This window comes from Helianthus annuus, chromosome 16 (assembly GCF_002127325.2).
Source record: "Helianthus annuus cultivar XRQ/B chromosome 16, HanXRQr2.0-SUNRISE, whole genome shotgun sequence".
NCBI classification, from domain to species: domain Eukaryota; kingdom Viridiplantae; phylum Streptophyta; class Magnoliopsida; order Asterales; family Asteraceae; genus Helianthus; species Helianthus annuus.
Genome location: NC_035448.2, coordinates 150,945,152 through 150,969,689, shown reverse-complemented (window position 1 = coordinate 150,969,689; position 24,538 = coordinate 150,945,152). Strand labels below are relative to the sequence as shown.

Below are 24,538 nucleotides of genomic sequence, written 5' to 3'. Positions count from 1 at the left end.
TCCTTGAATTGATATTTTATGTAAATGGCATTGATAACCGGGTCCGTAATTTAATTATGGACGCGTAGGAAAAAGAATCGGCTAAATCGGACCTACGAATCCAAAGTTATGACCATTTGAAGCTGAAAATGGTAAAAATCCGGAGCTGGCAGGAAATGTAGGTCAATAACCTGCATCTGCAGGAAAACTGTTCCCCCCGCGCCACGCGACAGGATCGCGTGGATCCGGCGCGACACGCGAGAGCTGTCGCGCCACGCGACAGGGCAAAATTTTATTTTTATTTTATTTTTTCATGATTCAATGGTCGGGACTTGTTTATACACTTCATATAAAATGTCCAAACTAATATCTGAAGTGGTTTTGACCTTAGGTGACAAGGGGACTTTCCGGATGGCGATCAAGCAACAATTGTCAAGAACTGAACGCAATAAACGAAGCTTCCGCACTTGATCTATTTTGTCTTAGTAATATGTAAACACTTGAAGTTATGTCTTGAAAGTTATTTAGGAGGTTGTTAACTTGAATATTATGAATATGTATGGTCTTAAGCCCTGAAACTTTTTGTAAACTCGAATTTTTGTAAGAATTGTGTATGATAATGTATTAAATTCAGTCTCTTTAAGAAGGGTCTTACATATGAAGATGATGTGCAAATCAGTACTTCCTTAATCAAACATACACAAGCTAAATTTTGTGATCAAGACCAAATCCTTCTTCTTTCTTCTCTTTCTTGGTTGAATCCTGACACAAATACGAGTAGCTCCAATCCCCATCTAACGAGTCCCGATTGAGGTGATTCAAGCGGCCACCAAACTATCTCAACCTCTCCACCTCTTTCCGCCACCGTTCACCGAAGTCTACGCTGCCGGAGAATCGAAACTGTCGCCGGAAAAGTCCCAGCGACCTGCTCTGTTCAGACGCATAAAAATCTGCCTTCCCAGCATTTAAATCGAGAACCCACCGTTGGATCTGATCTAACATGTGTTGTAAAGCTTCCGTCAAAATTTGAGGACAATCCAACGGTTAAATCTTCGGGAAATCATACTTTTTTGCAGCTGGTTTAAATAAAAACGGGATTTCTACTCCCAATACTCTTTCTCAACCACTTGCATATGCTACTTCAGCCTTTTTTTTAAAGTCTCATGTTATAACCAAGCCCCTATAGTCTTTAGTTGAACATAATCAGCCTCAAAACATAAGTTTTGGTTATAAACCAAACTAACCGTCAACTCTAATAAACAATATTTCAGCATATTATTTATTTCATACTATAAAAGATGGACACATACTAGCGAATTTAACGATTCGAGTTTTGGGGCGTTACACGAAAAATATGGTTTTTACAATTATTACAAGAATATATCATATTTTGACAAGGGAAAAATATATTACCTTTGGCAAGAATAAATATATATTTTTCTTGAATTTTTTAGAAGATATATTATTTTTGGAAGAAATATATATTTTCTTAAACACACATGAAGTATAATATTTTTGGGGTGAAAGATATATTTTCTCAAATAAATATGAAATATATAATTTTTGGGGAAAAATAAGTTTATATATATATTTTCTAAGTTAGACTTGAAAATATATTATTTTTGGAACTTATGAGAAAATACAAATATTTTTGCCAAAGAAAAATTATAAATAATTTTCTAAGTAATATTTATTGAAATATATATCGGTGAACATTTATTAAGGATAATATTCCGGAAAAATTAATACGAAATTAAGTATAAGAATACTTAATGAATACAATAAAAATATGTATTCTCATACGTATGAATACACACCGGAATACGACCCCAATGCATGGCAAAAATATACAAATACAAGAATACGAATACACCCATCCTTGGGAAGGATATACATGTATAAACACTTGAAAAGTATTAAGTTAATATATATATATATATATATATATATATATTACTTTAACAATTATTCCAAAATTTAGTAAATATAATTTAAGTTAAAATATTTATTATTTTAACAAATAATTATATAACATAGAATAATATCGAAGATACAAAGAACGAAACTCAAAGACACTAACTAATACTAAATCAAGGCACGGCCCGTTCGTCTAATAGACATTAGTACATTGTAGGTAGTCGTATACGCCAGGCGGAGCTTTGAGTTATGGTGTTACGAAGAACGCAAGACTGTGAGTTCATGACCCCCTTTTTCTTTAAACTGTTTTGTTTTATAACTTCGGGGGTGAAGTACATGTTACAAAATGTTTAAAAACAATTATAGTTGGTATGTTTAACTAAGGATTGCATAGTAGATCATGTGAATGGGTAGGCGCACTCCTAAGAACATTAATCCTCGTGTTAGGACCGAGGGGCATGAATAATAGATCTATTTGGGTGTAGGGAGCCCACACCCATGTGGACCGGAGTTTGGCCCATGAGGTGAGTATGTCTTACAGCTGGAGGCGCGGTACAAAATCTGCTAGGTTTGAGCCTTCCTACGCCGTTGCACGTGATTTACAAACCATTAATTGATCTGTTTCCTTGTTTTGCTTTCATACCAGGATTTACAAAACGTACATACATACAATGATTAAAAGGTTTTATTCATACACACAAACAAACACATGAACTCGCTCAACTTTTGTTGATGTTTTCAAAATACATGTATTTCAGGGAATTAAAAGTGGATCTGGCGGGCGTTGGATGTTTCAAGTTGCATTAAGAATAAGGGATGTCATCCGTTGTCCTAGGGTTTGGTTAGTGTGTCTTATCCTAGACGAGATACATCTACCAAAGCCTGATTTTATTTAGAGTCTTTTGATGAGTCCTTGGGGAACTCTAAAATTTGTATGGTTTATAAAATTTGAATTTGAAGTCAATGTTTTTTAAAACAATGATGTTTGTGATGTTTTTAAACTTAATTTAATGGATGACCATCTATGGTTTTATCATATAGTTGATGTTATGATTGAATGCAATGATATTAAGCAAGTCACACATATTCACGCTTCCGCAAAAGTCAGGGTGTGACAACATACAAGATGATTACAACCATTGATCATATTATTCAATGGTGGAGATGAGGTTTTCCTAGGTTTTCTCAACTGGAGTGAGTTTTCGATTTATCCTTGTCCTATATATATATATATATATATATGTATAGGGGAGCGCTAAAATGAAAACTACATCCAATTGTAAGAACCGAGAGAACCACTTTTCAACCACTAGATCTTCAAGATCAATGGATGAGATTAGAAGTAATTAAAAAGTATTATTAAATATTTTTTGTCTTATTATGTCTTTAATCTTTTAATCCAAAAGGTTAGTTTAGTAAATTTACTCAATTTTGTCTTTTCGTTTTTATTGTTTTTTATTAGTATTTTTGTATTATTATATTAATTGTTATTTTTTAAACATAATTTTTTATTAAAAAACAATTTTAAATTCAGATTTTTTAACAAAACAATTTTTTTTTTGCGCGCCGTTTTTCGCCCGGCTTTTTCACGCGTCGTTTTTTAACGCGCCGTTTTTACGCCCGGCTTTTTCAAGCGTCGTTTTTTTAACGCGCCGTTTTTTACGTTTTACAATTTACATAAAATAGTTTTACGTTTTACGTTAAAAAAAATTTACGTTAAACGTTAAAAAGTTTACGTTTTACATTTTACGCTAAAACGTTTACGTTTTACATTAAAAAAATTTATGTTTTACGTTTTACGTTAAAAAGTTTATGTTTTACGTTAAAAAATTTACGTTTTACGTTAAAATCTTTACGTTTTTTATATTAAAAAGTTTACGTTTTACGTTAAAAAGTTTACGTTCTACGTTAAAAATTTATGTTTTACGTTAAAAAGTTTACGTTTTTAACATATTTTTTATGTAAAAGTTTTTTACACAAAACGAACGCACCCAGAAAATCGCAACTCGGTAGGTGTCTCAGATAGATTGCTATCATCATCAACGCCTCAAAAAAAAAAACCACATCAGACCGTTGACCAGTTGACCTGAACCAGTCAAACCTGACTTTGACCAGGTTTGACCAAACCCGAAACTTTGACTGTTGACCGGTAAAACCCGAACACTAGTCTGAACCATAACTCGAATCACCGCCAAACATGAAGTTGAACCAACTTGAATCTGACCCGAAAGATATCAAAACAAAGACAGTTGAAGATGATAACCACCACCTCCGCCGCCACTGTAGACGGAAGAACGGGGAGGTCGCCCGACCTCCACCGCCGTCGCCGTGAACATCATCAACTACACCATCATAAAAAAATTTATAAAAAAATAATAAATTAAAATAAAGAGAACCGGGTGGGGGTGATACCGGAAGCTGGTAGTAAATAAGAACACCGCCGCCGCCGTCGCCGGCTCCGCCGCTTCCCTCTCTTTTCTTCTCTATTTAAACTCTCTCGATTCATCATCACCTTCATCTAACCTCATCCATCATCGGAAAAAACGTGAAAAAAGGAGCGGTGTCGTCGTTACGACTCACCATCGCCGCCGCCGTGAGCGGCGACGCGTCTTCATCCGCCGCCCGCGGTGCTTGTCCGCCTGAGATGGTGTCGGGAGGGAGACAAAGGGGGTGGGGGGTGTTGGCTATGTTAAGAGAGATGGTCAAGATATTTTGATTTCATGTGTGTGTGTTTGAAGTATAGTTAGGGTTTCTCAACAAGGAGATGAAGAGGGAGACCAGGGGAATTGTATGGAGTTGGCTGAACAAGAAAAATGAATCTGAGAGATGAAGATGGATCTAAGAGATTTGAGAGATGAGAGATGAGGATGAGAATGAATCTGAGATATGAGAGAAGTGAGATGTAAATTTGAGATGACAGAGGAGAGAGGTATGTTAAAAGTCAGAGACTTTAAATGAAGAAAGAGGTGAGATTTGATATTTGAGGTAAATGACCAAAATACCCGTTTTTTCTGATTCGTTGAGAGTGGTTCTCGCGGTTCTTACAACTGGGGATGGTTTCTATTTTAGCGGCTCCCTATTTATATTTATATATATATATATATATATATATATATATATATATATATATGTATATGTATATAGGACAAAGATCCGTTAGGAACCACCTTTTATTGCGAGAACCAATGTGAACACAACCAAAAATGCCTAAAAATAGCTAAAAAACACACAAAAATTTTTTTTAATAATTTTTATAAGAAATCGCTACTTTTAGTAGCAAAAAAAAAATTTTAAAAAAGTTTTAATTTCTTTTGGCTACTAAAAGTAGCGATTTTGATGGTAATTTTTTTTTTTGGGGGGGGGGTGGGGGTTAGGTTTTTTTAGGGTTTTTTTAGCTATTTTAGATTGTGTTCACATTGGTTCTCGCGGTTCTCGCAATAAAGGTGGTTCTCGCATGAACCTTACCCTATATATATATATATATATATATATATATATATATATATATATATATATATATATATATATATATATATATATATATATATATATATATATATATATATATATATATATATATAGGGGAAAGATAAATCGAAAACTCACTTGAGTTGAGAAAACCCAAATAAACTCTATGTAACATTTTTACTTTTTTTTAAAAAAAATAGGGAATGTAATATAAATGTACACGGACCTATTTATGAAAAAAAAAATGAAAAAAACGCTTACTATTTTTTTTTAAATGTTGAAAATTTGTATGTTACATTTTTTTTTGGACATATATATTATGTAACCTGAAATTTTGTAACATTTTTTTAAAAAAAAACTACTTGGTGTTTTTTTGTGTTTCTTTTTTAAAAATGTTCAAATATATGTATATTATGTTTCCTATTTTTTTTAGAAATGTTTCATGAGTTTACATGGTTTTTTTACAAAGGTTTTCTGAGTTTTCTCAACTCAAGTGGGTTTTCGATTTATCCTTTCCCTATATATATATATATATATATATATAGGGGACCGCCAAAATGAAAACCACCTCCAGTTGTAAGAACCATGAGAATTTTTTGATTCGGGGCGAGTTGGACCAAAAAGTTTTTTCATAAATGTAGATGCGCGTATTATAAACACATTTGTAAAAAAAATTAAAAAAAAATGCCGTGTGTGTAGCTTTGAGCACCACAAGTTTGTTTTTACAGGTACCGTAAATTTTATTTAAAATTTACGGTACCCGTAAACACAAACTTGTGGTGCTCAAGACTACACACACGACATTTGTTTTTTGAATTTTTTGTTTTACAAATGTGTTTATAATACACGCATCTACGTTTATGAAAAAAAATTTTGGTCCAACTCGCCCCGTACGGTGTAGTTCTCATGGTTCTTACAACTTGAGGTGGTTTTCATTTTAGCGGTACCCTATATATATAGGAAATTGAAAACCCACTTGAGTTGATAAACCCTGAAAACCCAATAACAACCATTGATCATACTTGATGGATGGCTAGGATTCATTTTTTTCCATCAGTTGCTTTTGTGTCCTTTTGTCTCAATTTTTATAATATATTTCATGTACTGAAGGGTAATATTGGAACATTTATACAATTTCTCTTACAAATAGACAAAAGTCTGCATGTTGTAAGAAACCCTCACATCAATATTCATCATTACACTTCAACCAACTACTTTCCAATATTATTTTTTGCTCGTATGTTTTTTTGTTTTGTTACCTATGTATATGACAATCTATTTTTGTAACATATTCTTTTTTTTTGGTTTTGTTACATGTGTTACATAGAAACGTAACATATAATTTTTCTATAATCAAATGTTACATAGAAACGTAACATATAATTTTTACATGATCAATTTTACGTCACATATGTAACAACCACTTTTTTGTAACACAAAAAAATGTAACAAAACACTTTGTTTCCGTAACACTTACTTTATTTTTAAATAACCTAAAAAAAATGTAACAACACACTTTATTTTTACAGTAATTTAAAAAAGTGTAACAATGCACTTTATTTTCTGTAACGAACGTTATTTCTGTAACACAAAAAATGTAACAGGCATTTTTTCTTTGATTGTTACATTTTTTTATGTAACACAAAAAAAATGTAACAGACATTTTTTCTTTGATTGTTACATTTTTTATGTAACACAAAAAAAAATGTAACAGACATTTTTGCTTTGATTGTTACAAAAAATGTAACGGGCATTATTTATGTAACACAAAAAAACGTAACTGCCATTATTTATGTAACACAAAAAAATGTAACATGCTTTTTTTCTTTGATTGTTACATTTCTAACACCTGGTTACATAGTGTTACATAAAAAATGCCTAGATCTTGGAGTTTAATAACTAAGACGCAAAGAATTGTTATGAGAATTGTTACATCAAAAATATAACATAATATAACATTTTTCTATAATCAAATGTTACATAGAAACGTAACATATAATTTTTACATGATCAATTTTACGTCACATATGTAACAACCACTTTTTTGTAACACAAAAAAATGTAACAACACACTTTGTTTCCGTAACACTTACTTTATTTTTAAATAACCTAAAAAAAATGTAACAACACACTTTATTTTTACAGTAATTTAAAAAAGTGTAACAATGCACTTTATTTTCTGTAACGAACGTTATTTCTGTAACACAAAAAATGTAACAGGCATTTTTTCTTTGATTGTTACATTTTTTTATGTAACACAAAAAAAATGTAACAGACATTTTTTCTTTGATTGTTACATTTTTTATGTAACACAAAAAAAATGTAACAGACATTTTTGCTTTGATTGTTACAAAAAATGTAACGGGCATTATTTATGTAACACAAAAAAACGTAACTGCCATTATTTATGTAACACAAAAAAATGTAACATGCTTTTTTTCTTTGATTGTTACATTTCTAACACCTGGTTACATAGTGTTACATAAAAAATGCCTAAATCTTGGAGTTTAATAACTAAGACGCAAAGAATTGTTATGAGAATTGTTACATCAAATATATAACATGTATATAAAAAATATAACTTTATTAACAAGAATCCAACAACAACAGGTTTTTTAGATTCAATCATCATAACAATAAACAAGAAAATAACTTATATTTGAATCCAATGCATAAGAACTTAAATCAAATTGTTTCCATTTGTTCAGATCTGAAAACAAATTTTACAAAAAAAAAAAGAAAAAATCAGTAATAAAAAACAACATATCCAGAAAACAAGAACAAAAAACATTCATCTTCTTGAACAAAAAAATAAAAAAAGCTGCAGATCTACAAAACACAAAAAATGAAGATCTACAAAAAACAAAAAAAAAATGCAAATCTGAAAAAAAAACCCTGAAAACACAAACATACTTATGGATCTGGAGGATCTTTTAGATCTGGAACATCATGTTCAACATAAAACATCTTTAGATCATCTTCAACATCGAACCGTCATCTGAAACATCATCTTCAACATCGGATTTGTTGACCACCGCCGGATATTGAAACCACCATCGGATCTTGAAACCCTTGTCGAGGAACTACCCGAGCCCACCTTACAAATCTATTTGACCACTCAAAGCACTAAATCCGCCAAGAAAACCAGTGGTTTTGGTGATGATTTGTGGTGGATCGATGGATATTTCGTTCGCCAAGAAACCGGATCTTGAACTACACCGTCACCGGGTTGTTACGCTTGTAGATCTAGAGTTTTGGTGGTTGATTATGAATGATTTTGATAAGAAGAAGAATTTTGATGGTTGATTATGAATGATCTTAGATTTGGAAAACTGGTTATCTAGAGAGAGAGAAAGAAAGAGAGAAATGTGTTTGATTTTGTGGTTATGATGAGAGAAGAATCATATGTGGTAGAATTAAATGTCTGCATAAAAAAGCTTTTCATGTCTAGTACAAAATTCCCAAATTACCCTTGATCTTTTACATAAAATGGTGTGGATGCTTCTAGTCCACACAATTGGGTTTTCCGGGTTTTCTTAACTGGGGTGAGTTTTCTCATTATAATTAGTCTGTATATATATATATATATATATATATATATATATATATATATATATATATATATATATATATATATATATATATATATGTATATATATATATAGGGTTAGGTTAACGTACAAATGCTCTTATCGTACATTGCGTACGCTACAATCTCAGCCGTCCGATCATCTTCCCGCATTGAATTCGCATGTTGTTTTTTTTGTAACAATTTCGCATGTTGGTTTTTTAACATGCGATTTCATCAAAATTACCACATGCGAAATTGTTACAAAAAAACAACATGCTATTTCATCAAAATTATCACATGCGAAATTGGTACAAAAAGCAAAATGCGAATTCATCAAAAATTATCACATGCGAAATTGTTATAAAAAAAAAAGAACATGCTATTTCATCAAAATTATCACATGCGAAATTGGTACAAAAAAACAACATGCGAATTCATCAAAAATTATCACATGCGAAATTGTTATAAAAAAAACAACATGCGATTTTAAAATGCGGGAAGATGATCTGACGACTGAGATTGAAGCGTACGTAATGTACGATAAGCAATATTGTACAGTACTCTTTACCTATATATATATATATATATATATATATATATATATATATATATATATATATAGGGGATGGTTCAAATGAAAACCACTTTTATTGTGAAAACTCGAAAACTAACTAAAAAAAGCCTAAAAAATACACAAATTTTTTTTTTCAATTTTTTTATAAAAATTATTGGTTTTTATATATGAAAAAAAAACGTTTTAAAAAAAATAAAATCTTGTAGTACACATGTGTAATAATACACATGTGTAGTACACATACACATGTGTAGTAGTACACATACACATGTGTAGTATTACACATGTGCACTACACAAAAAAAAAAGTTTTTTTTGAAAATTTTTTTATATAAAAAAACCTGCGAAAATTATTATGCAAAAAAAAATTTGGTATGTTTTTTTGACTTTTTTAATTAGTTTTTGAGTTTTCACAATAACTAGTGGTTTTCATTTGAGCCTTCCCATATATATATATACATACATATATATATATACATACATACATATATATATATATATATATATATATATATATATAGTGTGAGGTTAAATTGGAAATATTAAAAAAGTGGGGGAACCCAGTGTGTTTAACATATTAAATATATTTTAAGTATTTAATTTAACATGCTAAAAAGGCTTTTTTTTCAAAAAAAAAATTCGAAACTTTTGCATATAAATATGTGTTGAAACTTTTCCAAATAAAAAAAAATATTTTTGTAAAATTTTTTTTTACATTTTTTTATTGTTTTTAAAGATTTTTTATTGTTTCAATATTTTTTATTAAAACAACTTCTACATGTATTTATATGCAATAACTTTGAAAAAAATTGTAAGAAACTTGTTTTTAACAAGTTAATATATTGATCTTTTAACATGTTAAATTTATAGTCAAGTTCTACTCTTTTAGTGTTCGTCAATAAATTATTTATTATTTATTTTTACAGTACTTTGACTTATTTAGATATTTTACTATTTGATTATAATAAAATAATCTAAAAAGCAAAAATATTGGGAAATATAAGGATGTTTAAAAATGTTTTTAATTTACATTAAAAAACTAAAGATTATAATAAAATGATCTAAAAAGCAGAGATAGTGGGAAATATTAGGACGTGTAAGAATGTTTCTATGACCATGCGTAGAACCTGTTTTTTGGCGTTTTGTACTATATGATAGTCTAGTTAGCAATAGGGTATTATGAGGCGTTTTTCTAAAATGGATGTAGTGGTGATGTGGGCATTGTGAGGCATTATGTTAAAAGGGGTATAAATAATTAAATAAGAAAAACCAACAAAAAAGCTATTGGACAAAAAAAAAGAAGATTAAATCTGATTGGTCAAAAAATTGAACAAAAGGCGTGGATTTAAGAACGCCTGTGACATTTTTTTTTTTTTTTGAAAAAAACGTCCAAGAGAGTGGTTTTTGGCGTGGAGATACGTGATTTTAGAATAAAACGCCCAAAATTTTCTCCACTACCGTTGGTATAAGTTACATTCGAAAACCAAACGGTGACTTTATCGATTCCTGAAAGTGTCAGTTTTACTGCAATATAACATAAGTGTCGGTCGTTTAAATACATGGAATGATGCACATGATGACGTGTTTGATGTTATGCCACATAAAGTTATAATCGAATTTTACTTGCATTGTGTTATTATAAGAATTGCTACTCATTGCTACATATCCATTCATATCGATGTCAATAATGGTGGAAACAAGCTCGAGAGTTTTATTTATTATCATGCTGGTCTTGTCTACTTTTCTTTACCTTCAATCACTAGCCGGACATCTTCATCCGAGTGAAGGTAAGTTGTTATGTTTGATGTTTCCTTTTTTTTGGAACGACGTCGCTATCTTTGTTTAACTATAAGAATCCGTGCATAGTGGTTGCTCTTAAGGAAATAGCTAAGCAACTAGGAAAAGTGGACTGGGATTTTAGCCTGAACCCATGTGATGGAAATCCTAGTTGGAACACAACGGCAGATAAAAACCGTCCTGAGTTTAAGAACGTTGTTGTTTGTAATTGCCCCGGTGATGATGTTTGTCACATTGTTAACATGTAAGTTGTATAATTTGTTTCATTATTGCCTTTTGCATTCTCTCTCTCTCTCTCTCTATATATATAATGTAAGTATCTATAGAAAACCCATTTTAATTTAGAAAACCCGGGAAACTCAAAGCTTCTGATTTTTTTTTTCTTGAAAAAATTTACACATGTTTTATACATGTTTTTAAGGTTTTTGGGCAAAAAAAATCAAAAAAGCGTCGAATAGATATTTAAAAAAAAAAATAAACAAGTTTTGGTGTAACACATGTTACAAATATGTCAGATGAATGTAACATGTGTTACACCAAAACTTGTTTATTTTTTTTAAAAATATCTACTCGGCGCTTTTTTGATTTTTTTGCCCAAAACCCTTAAAAACATGTATATAACATGTGTAAATTTTTTCAAGAAAAAAAAACATCGGGAGCTTTAAGTTTCCCGGATTTCTAAATTAAAGTGGGTTTTCTATACATCCTTATTCTATATATATATATATTGGGGATCGCTAAAATGAAAACCACCTCTAGTTGTAAAAACCATGAGAACCACTTTATGGCACTTAGATCAACTAGATGGATGAATGTGATTAAAAGTAGTTAATATTAATATTAAAAGCTTTTTGTCTTATTATGTCTTTAATATTATAATACAAAAGGGTATTTAAGTAAAATAACTCTATTTTGTCTTTTTATATATATTAATTTTAAATTACCTTTTTTGTCCTATTCATTAATTACTTTTTATTACTTTTATTTTTTAAACATAATTTCTTTATTAAAAACATTTATAAATTCAGATTTTTTTAAAAGATTTTTATACTTTTTACAATTTAAGTTTTACGTTAAACTTTTTACGTTTTTTTGACGCGCCGTTTTTAACGCCGTTTTTTAACGCACCGTTTTTTTTACGCGCCGTTTTAACGCTGTTTTTTTACGCGCCGTTTTTCACGCGCCGTTTTTTTAAGGCGTCGTTTTTCTCAATCGGCGTTTTTTTAACACGCCGTTTCTAACGCGCCATTTTTAACGCGCCGTTTTTTAACGCCGTTTTTTAACGCGCCGTTCTCAATCGGCGTTTTTAACGCGCCGTTTTTAACGCCGTTTGTTAACGCGCCGTTTTTTAACGCGCCGTTCTCAATCGGCGTTTTTAACGCACCGATTTTTTAACGCGCCGTTTTTAACGCCGTTTTTTAACGCGCCGTTCTCAATCGGCGTTTTTAACGCGGCGTTTTTAACGCGCCGTTTTTTCACGCCGTTTGTTAATGCGCCGTTTTTAACGCGCCGTTTTTTAACGCGCCGTTCTCAATCGGCGTTTTTAACGCGCCGTTTTTAACGCACCGATTTTTTAACGCGCCGTTTTTTAACGCCGTTTTTTAACGCGCCGTTTTTTAACGCCGTTTTTTACGCGCCGTTTTTCACGCGCCGTTTTTTACGCGCCGTTTTTCACGCGCCGTTTTAACGCGCCGTTTTTTAAAGCCGTCGTTTTTCTCAATCGGCGTTTTTTAACGCGCCGTTTTTTAACGCCGTTTTTTACGCGCCGTTTTTTTAGGTCGTCGTTTTTCTCAGTCGGCGTTTTCTTAACGCGCGGTTTTTTACACGTTTTTTACGCGCCGTTTTTTTCCACGTTTTTTAACGCGCAAAAAATTTTTTACACGCTTTTTACACGCCGTTTTAACGCGCCGTTTTTTCCGATGTTTTTTAACGCGCCGTTTTTTCAAGCGTCGTTTTTTAAACGCGCCGTTTCTCCACGTTTTTTAATGCGTCGTTTTTTTACACGCCATTTTAAACGCGCCGTTTTTTTCACTTTTTTTAACGCGCCCCTTTTTGTACACTTTTTACGTTTTGCGTTAAAAATTTAAACTTTTTACGTTTTACGTAAAAGTTTTTACGTTTTACGTTAAACTTTTTACGTAAAACCTTTTACTTTTTACGTAAAACCTTTTACGTTTTACGAAAAACGTTTTACGTTTTACGTAAAACTTTTTACGTTTTACGTAAAAGTTTTTACGTTTTACGTTAAAATTTTCACGTTTTACGTTTTACGTTAAACTTTTTACGTTTTACGTTTTACGTAAAACTTTTTACGTTCTACGTAAAACTTTTTACGTTTTACGAAAAACTTACGAAAAAGTTTACGCAAAACTTACGAAAAAAATTTACGAAAAACTTACGAAAAACTTTACGTAAAACTTACGAAAAACTTTTTACGTTTTACGTTTTACGAAAAACTTACGAAAAAATTTACGTAACACTTTTTACGCTTCACGTTTTTACGTTTTACGATAAAAAGTTTACGTTTTACGTTAACAATTTACGGTTTAATTTTTTTTTACAAAAACGTTTTTAAGCAAAACCGAACGCAACAGAAAATCGCCGTTTTTTTACGTTAATTTTTTTACGTTTTAACGCCCGTTTTTTTTACGTTTTACGTTAAAATTTTTACGTTTTAACGCGCCGTTTTTTTACGTTTTACGTCAAAAAGTTTACGTTTTACGATAAAAAAGTTTACGTTTTAACGCGCCGGTTTTGTTACGTTTTACGCGCCGGTTTTTTACGTTAACGTTTTTTTACGATTTACGTGCCGGTTTTTTACCTCAACATTTTTAACGTTTTTACGTTTTACGCGCCGGTTTTTTATGTTTTATTTGTTTACGTTTTATGTTTTACTTTTTATGTTTTACGTTTTTACGTAACACTTTTTACGTTTTACGTTTTACGATTTACGTAAAACGTAAAACTTTTTACTGTTGCGTAAACCTTTTAACGTTTTACGTAAAACTTTTTACATTTTACGTTTAACGTTTTTACGTTAAAAAGTTTAGATTTTACGTTAAAAAGTTTACGGTATAACTTTTGTTTTTACAAATCACTGCCAACTCAACCCACTCTAAGGTTCGAATCTAGAACACCGCAGTAAACGAACAACTAAACGCAATCAATTATCAAGATCAAAACAAACCACCGAAACAAATCAGCGGAGGAAAGCGGGGACAATCAGAAAAATCAAACGCAAAAATCAAATTCATCTGCCAACCTCAAGTCGCCGGGCATCATCGGTGAAAAAGTCACCTCCGCCTCCGCCGGAACCACTAACCTAGTTTTAATATGTATTATAATTATAATCATAACGAGGTTTATATTATAAAAAAATGGTTTTAATTGTTGTTTTTATTCGTTCTCATGCTTTTTCATGATATTTAACGTTTCATTTGTTTGGAAAGGACCAGATAGAATTCTGCATTAAATTGTTTGAAACATATCAATTCCAATTAATTTACACCCTCTATAACTAAAACAGGCTACCACTTTCCTTGAGTTTGAGTTTAGGTTTAAGCTCAGCTCTAGCTCATTCGAAACCTATTCATCGGCAACCTTGTGTTCACCACTAAGCAGCGCTTTGCGATCCGGTCACCCGTGCCAACATCACAAAATTCATTCCACCAAGAACGTTGTTCGCCAGTCTCAACCCGAACACGGAGCTCTTAAACAACAACCGCGGCAAACCCTTCGCCAACAAAAACTCGATCCCATTCAGGCTTTGGTGCCTTAAATTAGCACTTAAACCCATATGAATCGCCCATGTGACCGCATTCAATACAGTAGGTGGAGCCTTGTTAGGTGACTCGAACCCGGGGTCCATTTTCTTCCTTATTTTGATCAACCCATTGGACAACGCGGTCCCAACTAAACCAGCAGCAAACCCCACTGCTGCAAACAATATTCCTTTGTACACAAATGTCCCTAGCCGGTTCACCGCACTATATGCACCGGGCTCAAACATGTGGCTTGTTTGGCGAATTGGCGAATATGAAAGGGAGGGTTGTTGATCCATATGACATGGTGGGTGCTAATAGATACATAAGGGTAAAATTCAAAATTGATCCTACGACTAGTGTCGAAAACACGAAATCAGGCTTGTTTAGACCGAAATTTGGACTCGTTGCCATGTCACCAAACACGGTTGCACTCACACCCACAACTTCCTCCATTAACACCTTGAATGCAAATTGGGGATCAGCAGCAACCCTTGATCTCCAACCACTAAGTAAAGCCCCAAATGGCCCCAAATGGCCCCAAACTGTCTACCGATGAATTGTCGTCGAATTTCCCCCCTTTGTCCGGGCAACTATCACCACCATTACCTCCCCCTCCGCCACAGCTTCCATTGCCAACACCAGCACTACCACCTCCACCACCGGTACAGGGAATCGGTTGTCGAATAGATAGTATATCAATTGGCTTAAATCAGAGAGGCAAAGCGGTAAAACCGACAAGGTTTTTGCAGGTAAGGGTTGGTTACTGAAGGCCAGGAATACGCGAATGGCGAAGGTTGTTTCCGGAGAGAGGGGAGTGATGAAGGTGAGCAACAGAAGCCATAGCTTGTTCCTAGCAGAAATAGTCCGAACATGAAGCCAAAAACAAAAAACTAAAATGCAGAAGCAGATCATACAAAAACAAACATAAGAGGGTTTGTTTGTGGAAAACATTTTCTGTATCCTAAAACCAGGCTCAATTCCCAAACCGGTTCCGGTAAAGTGTAGTAAAACAGGTTAAGGGTTGTGCTTCGTCGGAAAACCCCCTCGATCTTGTCAACTAACCGTCGCTCACCATCGTCATCTTCTCAGACGGGTCGCCGGAAAATCCCCTCGATCGCCGTCGTCCACCTACCTCTGCCGTCTCTCTCTGTCTCTCTACTGTCCTCGTTGAGCGTTTCATGGGGTGTTTGTTGTGGTCTGGATCTTTGAATGGAACTTTGAATATAGAAAAAGGAAGAGATGAGAGATGAGAGATGAGAGAGGAGAGAGGAGATTTAAAAAGTCAGGTGATTTAAATGGAGAGAGAGAGAGAGCAGAGATTTGACTTTTGGGGTAAATGACTAAAATACCCTTTAAGTTGGCATAATCTAATTGGTGGAGAGTAGTTCTCATGGTTCTTATGACTGGGAGTGGTTTTCATTTTAGCGGCTCCCTATATATATATATATTATATTGGCGAAACTAGAACATTATCTTAGGGGTATCTCAAAAAAAATTACCGTGCAATCATACAATATTCAAAAAACGACAATAAATAAATAAAATAAAACAAATACCTAATAGATTTTTCCTCTTCTTTTTTTTCATAGCTTGAAATCGTTCCATAGCATCGTCGTCTTTTAGTTCACGTAAACAATCCTTTTCGAGATTGTTCAAAAATTCTAGGCCCATTCGATTACGTAAATCCGTCTTGACAAACTTCAATTTCGAAAAAACATCTTTCAACAGTTGCGGTTGCAACCGGTAAAAGCAAAGCTAGCTTAACTAACCGATAAACTAAAGGACAAGAAATATGTGTTTTCATTTCAACCATAACACGCACAAGATCACTTATTCCATTCAAGTTTGCAAATTTATCATCATCGTTTATTGTGTGACGAAAATATCACCCAAAAGAGTTCCTATTTCTTGTGTAGTAAAATCATCCTGGTACATCTTAGCAAACGTCAATATCTTCCGTGGGTCAAACTTAGAAAAACCATTAGAAGTATTTAAACCTGACATATATTTTATCAAACTTGTTGTTACCTCACTAAATCGATTTCCTAATTCTTGATTTTGCATGTCCAAAACCTCATTAAAAATGTCAAGTTCAAAATGATGTCGATTTGTAATGACATTATTTCGATTCCTTAGATTACCATAACTTTCTGTCATGTCCAACATTGTACTGTTGTATTTTTTACAAAAGGAAGTCACTTTTTCCAACATCATCTCAAACCCATTTTGTCTTAAAACATTTAATGCTCGTTTTGTACCATTTATCAAGTTGGCCGCTTCTAATAAATCTTTACCTTTTTGTTGAAGGTGTTTTCAAAGAGCATTTGTGTAACTTAATATATCTCACATCAAATGCATATAAAAAACAAACTCGAGATTTTTTAAAATACTATAGAATACCTTTTGCATTTGATCGTTGTTGACTGCAATCTTTATCTTCTTTAACATACTGAAGTACGGTAACAACTTCCGGAAACAATCTAAGCAAACTCATGATGGTTCTATGATGGGAACCCCATTGTGTATCACCGGCTCTTGCTAGCGAAATCTCTTGGTTTAATCCTTTACCCGCTTTAATTTCACCTTCAAGTTTTTCTTTTTCCACTCTAGCCTTTTTTTCTCCCTTACCATATATTTTCGTTTGCAAGAAGCTGAAACCGTAGTGACAACCATGTAAAGGAATTCGTAGAAAGTTTTGACACTGGTATGTTTTTTTTTTTTTTACAACAGCGACAATAACCAACTGAAGTTGATAAGCAAAACAATGGATGTAATGTGCTGACGGGTTATCTTTCAAAATCAACGCTTTTAACCCAATATATTCTCCCAACATGTTGATTACACCATCATAACTTTGGCCTCTCACCTAAAACAAAAATAAATTATAACATAAAAAATAACGATTATAATAATAATGTAAAGAATCTATGAATTTTATTACTTACTTGCTTTGTGCCTAATAGGTTGCTTGCTAATAAATCATCAATGGCTTGTTTAAGAGTTGTAGAATCATCAAATGTTTTTTGTTACTTCCTTTGAAAAACATTCAATAGTCTCCTTTTGTATCTTGGTGATGTCAATTTATTGTTCTTTTTTGCGTTCCTTAATGTGTACTTTCCAATTTCTGGGTGGTTAGTACTAATCAAGTTTACACCGAAAAAAAAATACCTTGAGAATTAGATTCTTCCGATTCATCATGGCCACGAAATGGTAAAGAGTTTTTCTAGACAGAATCTAGCACTCATAACAGAACCATGTAATCGATAATAATTTGCAATCATTTATTCTTTACTCAACTTCATTAAATTCTCGTCCATGCATTGCTTTTGATTCATGAGATTGTGACATTTTTGTGCCGCGTTTAAATGATGACTATCAACATTCCCAACATGTTTATTTAATGAACCCTTTTTACTCTAATCACAAAAGTCTTTAGAACTAGAAGACCATGTATCTCTTCCGCCTTGATTACCAACATCTTATTTATACAAGTAACACTATAAACAATATACTTTGTGTGGTTTGATGCTATACTCTAACCAACTAACAACAAAATGTCTTTTTTTTCATAAAAGTCTCTAACAAGAAATTTATGACTACGCGGTTGAAAAGCCCCTTTAACAAGATATGACCTTCTTATGCCATCGATTTGATTTGGGTGATAACTAGAAATAGGTGGCCTGTCAAATGGATCCGAAGGAAGATCATTCAAATCAATAATACCTCGTGTTGTTGGAATTGAAGATGTAGGATTATCATTATTGACATTCGGACTTGCATCAACGTCATCATTTGCTTGGATATTATCATTATCAACATTCGGAGAAGTTGATTCATTTGGAATTGTATCATCATTAACAACCCGATTTTCATTAATTTCTTTATATTTTCTTTTGAAAAAGTTCCCAATTAAAGATTGTTTTTGGGATTGTGGTTTCGTCATCACTTCAAAGAATTCAAGATTCAACAACCATCCATAGTTTAACAACGAAAAAAATAAAAGAATAAACATACAAAATTACCAACAAGAAAAAAAATAAAGAATACTCACAGGCAATAATTTATCAAACAAGAAATGAAATAACGAATACTCACAGCCAATAATCAGCCTGTTTGATGATTGTTGTTGGACACCTGAACGGCTGGACCTGTTCTTTAACCAGAAAAAAAAAACAAAAGGTAAATATTATTGAACACATTAAACCTACGATCTAAAAATGTATGTACAAACAATTAAACATTGATGAACACTTGAACACATTAAACCTACGTTTGATATCAGCAAGCAGCGAAATGTAACACCCCGAAAATATAAAACTTTATATTAGAATTATATAAAGAATAAATAAATGAGAAATTCACCAACTAAAATTTTAACCTAGTTGGTTAATAGTTGAGAATATACCTATAATAAGAATTAAAAGCCACAAAATAAAATGTTGTCCAAAGTGAAAGGACTTAAGTTGCCAAAGCTTAAAAATCTTGTCACTAAATTAGTAAAACAAAAAACAAACACCCCATTTGGAGGTGTTGGTCGACCAGGAACAAGAGAAGGGGCGATCCCCCACTCCTCAAACCCTAAATCTTGCTTAAGCTCTCAATTGAAGGAGTAAATCTGGTCCAAACGAAAATCCAAGCTTAAAATCGTGATCCTCATCGCAAGAGGATTATAAGGTATGTGAAATTTAATGAAAACCCTTAGCTTGAAATTCTCATGAATTGGGGAAAATCTGAGATTTTAGTTGCATGTTCGTCTTATGACGATTTAGGCATGACTATAGTGTTTAGAGACAAACCCTAGACAAATAGGGGCTGAAATCATGAAGAATTTGATGGAAACTATGATCACCATTGTAGGTGATTAATGGGTTATGTGAATTGGAATAAACACTAGGAAATAGATTGTTAATCTAGTGTAATTTGGTAATTTTGAGATGAATTCAGCAATTAGGAGCTTACAATCATGTAAAATGGTGAATTCATGTGAAATCATGGCTAATTGATAAACTAAAGATGTGATATGTAATTATGTAAAAATTCTGCCTATAAAGTGTTTGTTGAAATGCCTCTATGAAGGCTTAAAACTGAAATTTCAAGTTTAAACGTATAATCATGATATTTAGTGTATTATGCGAATGATGATTTGAAAAGAGAGTTCTAAACATATGGTAATTGAACTCAATAGGAACGGGCGCAGGAGCGTCAAGTGGACAAGCGAGTGCCGAACCACGTCAAAAAGGGTTACTTTGAAGGTATGTAACACGTCTCGTTACATTATGTAAATTTAGATCGTTGTAGTTGTTTATCATATTTCTAGTTAAATTGGATTGGAGCAAAGGCGTTGTCATATTTGAATACTAGTATGAATGACGAATTTAGCTCGTTGGTAGTTGCCAAGAAGGAAGGAAATTTCCGTAGGCAAGCCAAACGGGTCAAACAATCAAGTAAACATGGTCCATATTCCGAATATGATAAATTGATGTATGTAGTGGCTATAGTATGATGCACTAGAAATATTAGACCTTTACTACTTTGATAATGCAGGATGTTGAAACCCGAAAGTTGGAATTTTTGGTTGAAATGCTCAAACCAAACAAAAGCATGAATTCCCAGGTGCTACCGTAAATTACGGTGTCACCGTAATTTACGGTAGGGAATTTTGATTTATGGTGGTTCTCTCCTGTGTTACGGTGTAACCAGGAATCTCCAGCACTCACCGTAATTTACGGTGGTACCGTAAATTACGGTGGAGCCTGGAACACTTTTATATTCTCATTCTTTTAATGGGGTATTAAGCTTTAAAACGTTATCATTCTTAAACATTAAGAACTAACGATCTAATTGTTGATTCTTAGGTAATTAGAAGTCATGGATGGCGATCAAGCGACAAGATAAATGAACCGAACACTCCACTTCGAAGCTTCCGCTATGTTAAATTTGTTAAACAGTGGTTCTTTTGTTGTAATCAAAGTCTTAAACAACAATATTACGTTCTACTTTTGTTCTTAGTAGGCTAACTAGTAAAAGTTTTGAAACTTATGTAAATTTTAACGGCCTTTGGTATAAAATAGATATTTAATTCTAGTATAAAAATAAGGGTGTAACAAGTTGGTAATCAGAGCCTCAGGTTGTCAATAAGTGTTCGGTTCAAGCTTGATCGACCATCCGGTAAGAACTAATCTTAGTTAATAAATCTTATATTACGTAAAGAACGAGAAATGAACAGATATGCATGAAAAGAGCAAGTAAGCTCAACCAACAGCAAGAACAATCAAATCAAGTTGTGAACTTGATTAAACCAACAGCAAGAACAATCAAATCAAGTTGTGAACTTGATTAAACCAACAGCAAGAACAATCAAATCAAGTTGTGAACTTGATTAAACCAACAGCAAGAACAATCAAATCAAGTTGTGAACTTGATTGAACCAACAGCAAGAACGATCAAATCAAGTTATGAACTTGATGAAATCAAACAAGAACAGCATGTGTTAAAAATGAAATGTTTTAACAATTTATGTAAACATTTCAGAAACGAAGATGGCTGATAAAGGTAATGATGATGCGGTGCCAAGAGTCACCGAACAAGTCAGGGAGGCGATTGCCGAAGAGGTTGGAAAGGCAATCGAAAACAGTCTGACAGGCTTCATTGATAGAATCCAAAACACAGTTCTGTCAATGGTAGAAGATAGAATCAAGAAATTAGAAGACGACTCAAAACTAGAAAAGGAAAAACATGGAGGACGGAAACCTTGTTCATACAAGGAATTCATGGCCTGTAAACCACCGATATACAATGGGGAGGTTGACCCAATAGTGTGCCAAAGATGGCTAAGTGATATCGAAGGGGTATTCGAGAGAACCCACTGTGATGTAAATGACTATGTAGCCTATGGTACGGGTCAACTAAGAAATCAAGCAAAAGATTGGTGGGATAACAAGAAGAGAGAGATCGGTATTGAAGCTGTTAAGATCATGACTTGGGATGAATTCAAGACGCCATTTCTGAAGCATCATAGCCCCAAAGCGGTTATGAATAAAATCAAGCAAGAATTCATGCAGCTCAGGCACAAAAACGAGACCATAGACAAGATCACGGCAACGTTTATGGATAAAATGAAGTTTTGTGATGATCTCGTAACAAACGAAGAACAAAGGATATATTATTATCACAACATGTTGAGTGCCGAGTATAGGGAGTTTATCACCCCTTCCAAATACGAGACCCTTACCGAGATTATAAATGCTGCTCGGGAAAGGGAAATAGAGCTGAAAAAGAGTATCGAAAGGGGTGAACGGAGGGCACCTGATGTAAATCCCAGCCCTACTAAAAAGGCACGAACAAGTGAGAGCTCAAAGAAGTCTGATACGAAAGGCGGGTCACCGGGTTGCAAAATTTGCGGGAAGGGCCACAAAGGCGAATGTCATTACAAGGATAAGCCCTGTCCTATATGCAAGAAAACGGGACATATAGCCTTATCATGCCCGGAGAAGGTAACGGTTTGTTACAATTGTTATCGAACGGGTCATAAGAAAGCAGAGTGCCCGGAGCTGGTTGAAAAGAAGGGTGGGCAGGAACAGAAAGGTGAAGCCCCCAAAGCAAAGGCGAGGTCTTTTCAACTAACAGCCGCTGAAGCAAAGATTGAACCTGACGTGGTCTCAGGTATATTTACTGTAAACTCGATTCCTGCACGTGTATTATTCGATACGGGTGCGAATAAATCCTTTGTTTCATATGGATTTATTCGACATCCTTCATTTGTTCTAACTAAATTACCTGTGCCCTTAGAAGTAGAGATAGGTAATAATAAAAGTTTTGTTGTTTGCGACGTATGTGAAAATTGCAAACTGAGCATTGACGATGAAGAATATTTGATAAATCTAATCCCGATGTCGATGGGAGAATTTCAAGTCGTCGTTGGGATGGATTGGCTATCTCGACACCACGCAAAGGTCGTGTGTTTCCGTAAAGAGATAAAACTGACATCTCCGAGCGGGAAACACGTCACCATCTATGGCGAAAAAGGAGGCAATCCCATTGTATGCTCAATGTTGAAAGCACACAAACTAATGAAGCAAGGATGTAAAGCATTTATGATATACGCAAATGAACCCGAAAAAGAATCACGAAAGATTGGAGATGTACCGGTAGTACGAGATTATGAAGATGTTTTTCCGGAAGAATTGCCGGGGATACCGCCCGAACGGGAAGTAGAGTTCGGGATCGAATTGATTCCGGGCGCGAAACCCGTAGCAAAAGCCCCGTATCGGCTTGCGCCGTCAGAATTGCAAGAATTGATGTCCCAAATCCAAGACCTGCTTGACAAGGGATTCATAAGGCCGAGTGTGTCTCCTTGGGGCGCACCGGTATTGTTCGTGAGAAAGAAAGACGGGAGTATGCGCATGTGTATCGATTACCGGGAGTTAAACAAACTCACGGTAAAGAATCGATACCCGCTCCCGAGAATAGACGATTTATTCGACCAACTACAAGGTGCGAATTGGTTTTCCAAAATTGACCTTAGATCGGGGTATCACCAATTAAGGGTCAAAGAAGAAGATGTGCCGAAGACGGCTTTCCGCACGAGATACGGACATTACGAATTCCTTGTGATGTCATTCGGATTAACAAACGCGCCCGCGGCTTTCATGGACCTCATGAACCGGGTTTGCAAACCGATGCTGGATAAGTCGGTCATCGTGTTTATCGATGACATATTGGTATATTCGAAAAGTGAGGCTGAACACGCACATCACCTACAAGAAGTGTTAGAAGCCCTTAGACGAGAGAAGCTATACGCAAAATTCTCTAAATGTGCCTTTTGGTTACGAGAGGTACAATTTCTTGGCCACATTATAAGCGCTGACGGAGTACTGGTGGATCCGTCAAAGATTGAGGCGGTGTCAAAATGGAATTCCCCAAAGAACCCTTCTGAAATTAGAAGCTTTTTGGGACTTGCGGGATACTATAGGAGATTTATTCAGGATTTCTCCAAGATTGCGTCGCCACTAACAAAGCTGACCCGAAAGACAGAAAGATTCATCTGGGGTGTTGAACAAGAGAAAGCGTTTCAAACGCTAAAAGAAAAATTAACTCAAGCTCCGGTACTAACACTACCGGACGGAGTTGAAGACATGGAGGTTTACTCGGATGCTTCACTATCGGGACTCGGATGTGTATTGATGCAACGGGGCAAGGTCATAGCCTATGCCTCGAGGCAATTAAAGATACACGAACAGAAATATCCTACGCACGATCTCGAGTTGGCGGCGGTAGTATTCGCATTAAAAATATGGAGGCACTATTTGTACGGAGTAAAATGCACCATATTCACCGACCACAAGAGTTTGAAATACTTCTTCGATCAGAAGGAGTTAAATATGCGACAAAGGCGGTGGCTAGAAACGGTAAAGGATTATGATTGTGAAATACGTTATCACCCGGGAAAGGCTAATGCAGTGGCCGATGC

General features: G+C 34.0%; 1 protein-coding gene across 1 annotated transcript in view; it reads left to right on the top strand.

Moving 5' to 3' along the window:
• The first annotated feature begins 11,164 nt into the window (after window positions 1–11,164).
• The window catches only part of LOC110919878 (probable leucine-rich repeat receptor-like serine/threonine-protein kinase At3g14840), a 28,867-nt gene continuing 15,493 nt past the window's right edge, over window positions 11,165–24,538 (top strand). Inside the window, exons 1-2 of the mRNA XM_035985318.1 lie at window positions 11,165–11,295; window positions 11,375–11,549. Of these exons, the coding sequence (XP_035841211.1) occupies window positions 11,187–11,295; window positions 11,375–11,549 (284 nt within the window). The 5' untranslated portion in view covers window positions 11,165–11,186. The remainder of the gene's footprint in view (window positions 11,296–11,374; window positions 11,550–24,538) is intronic.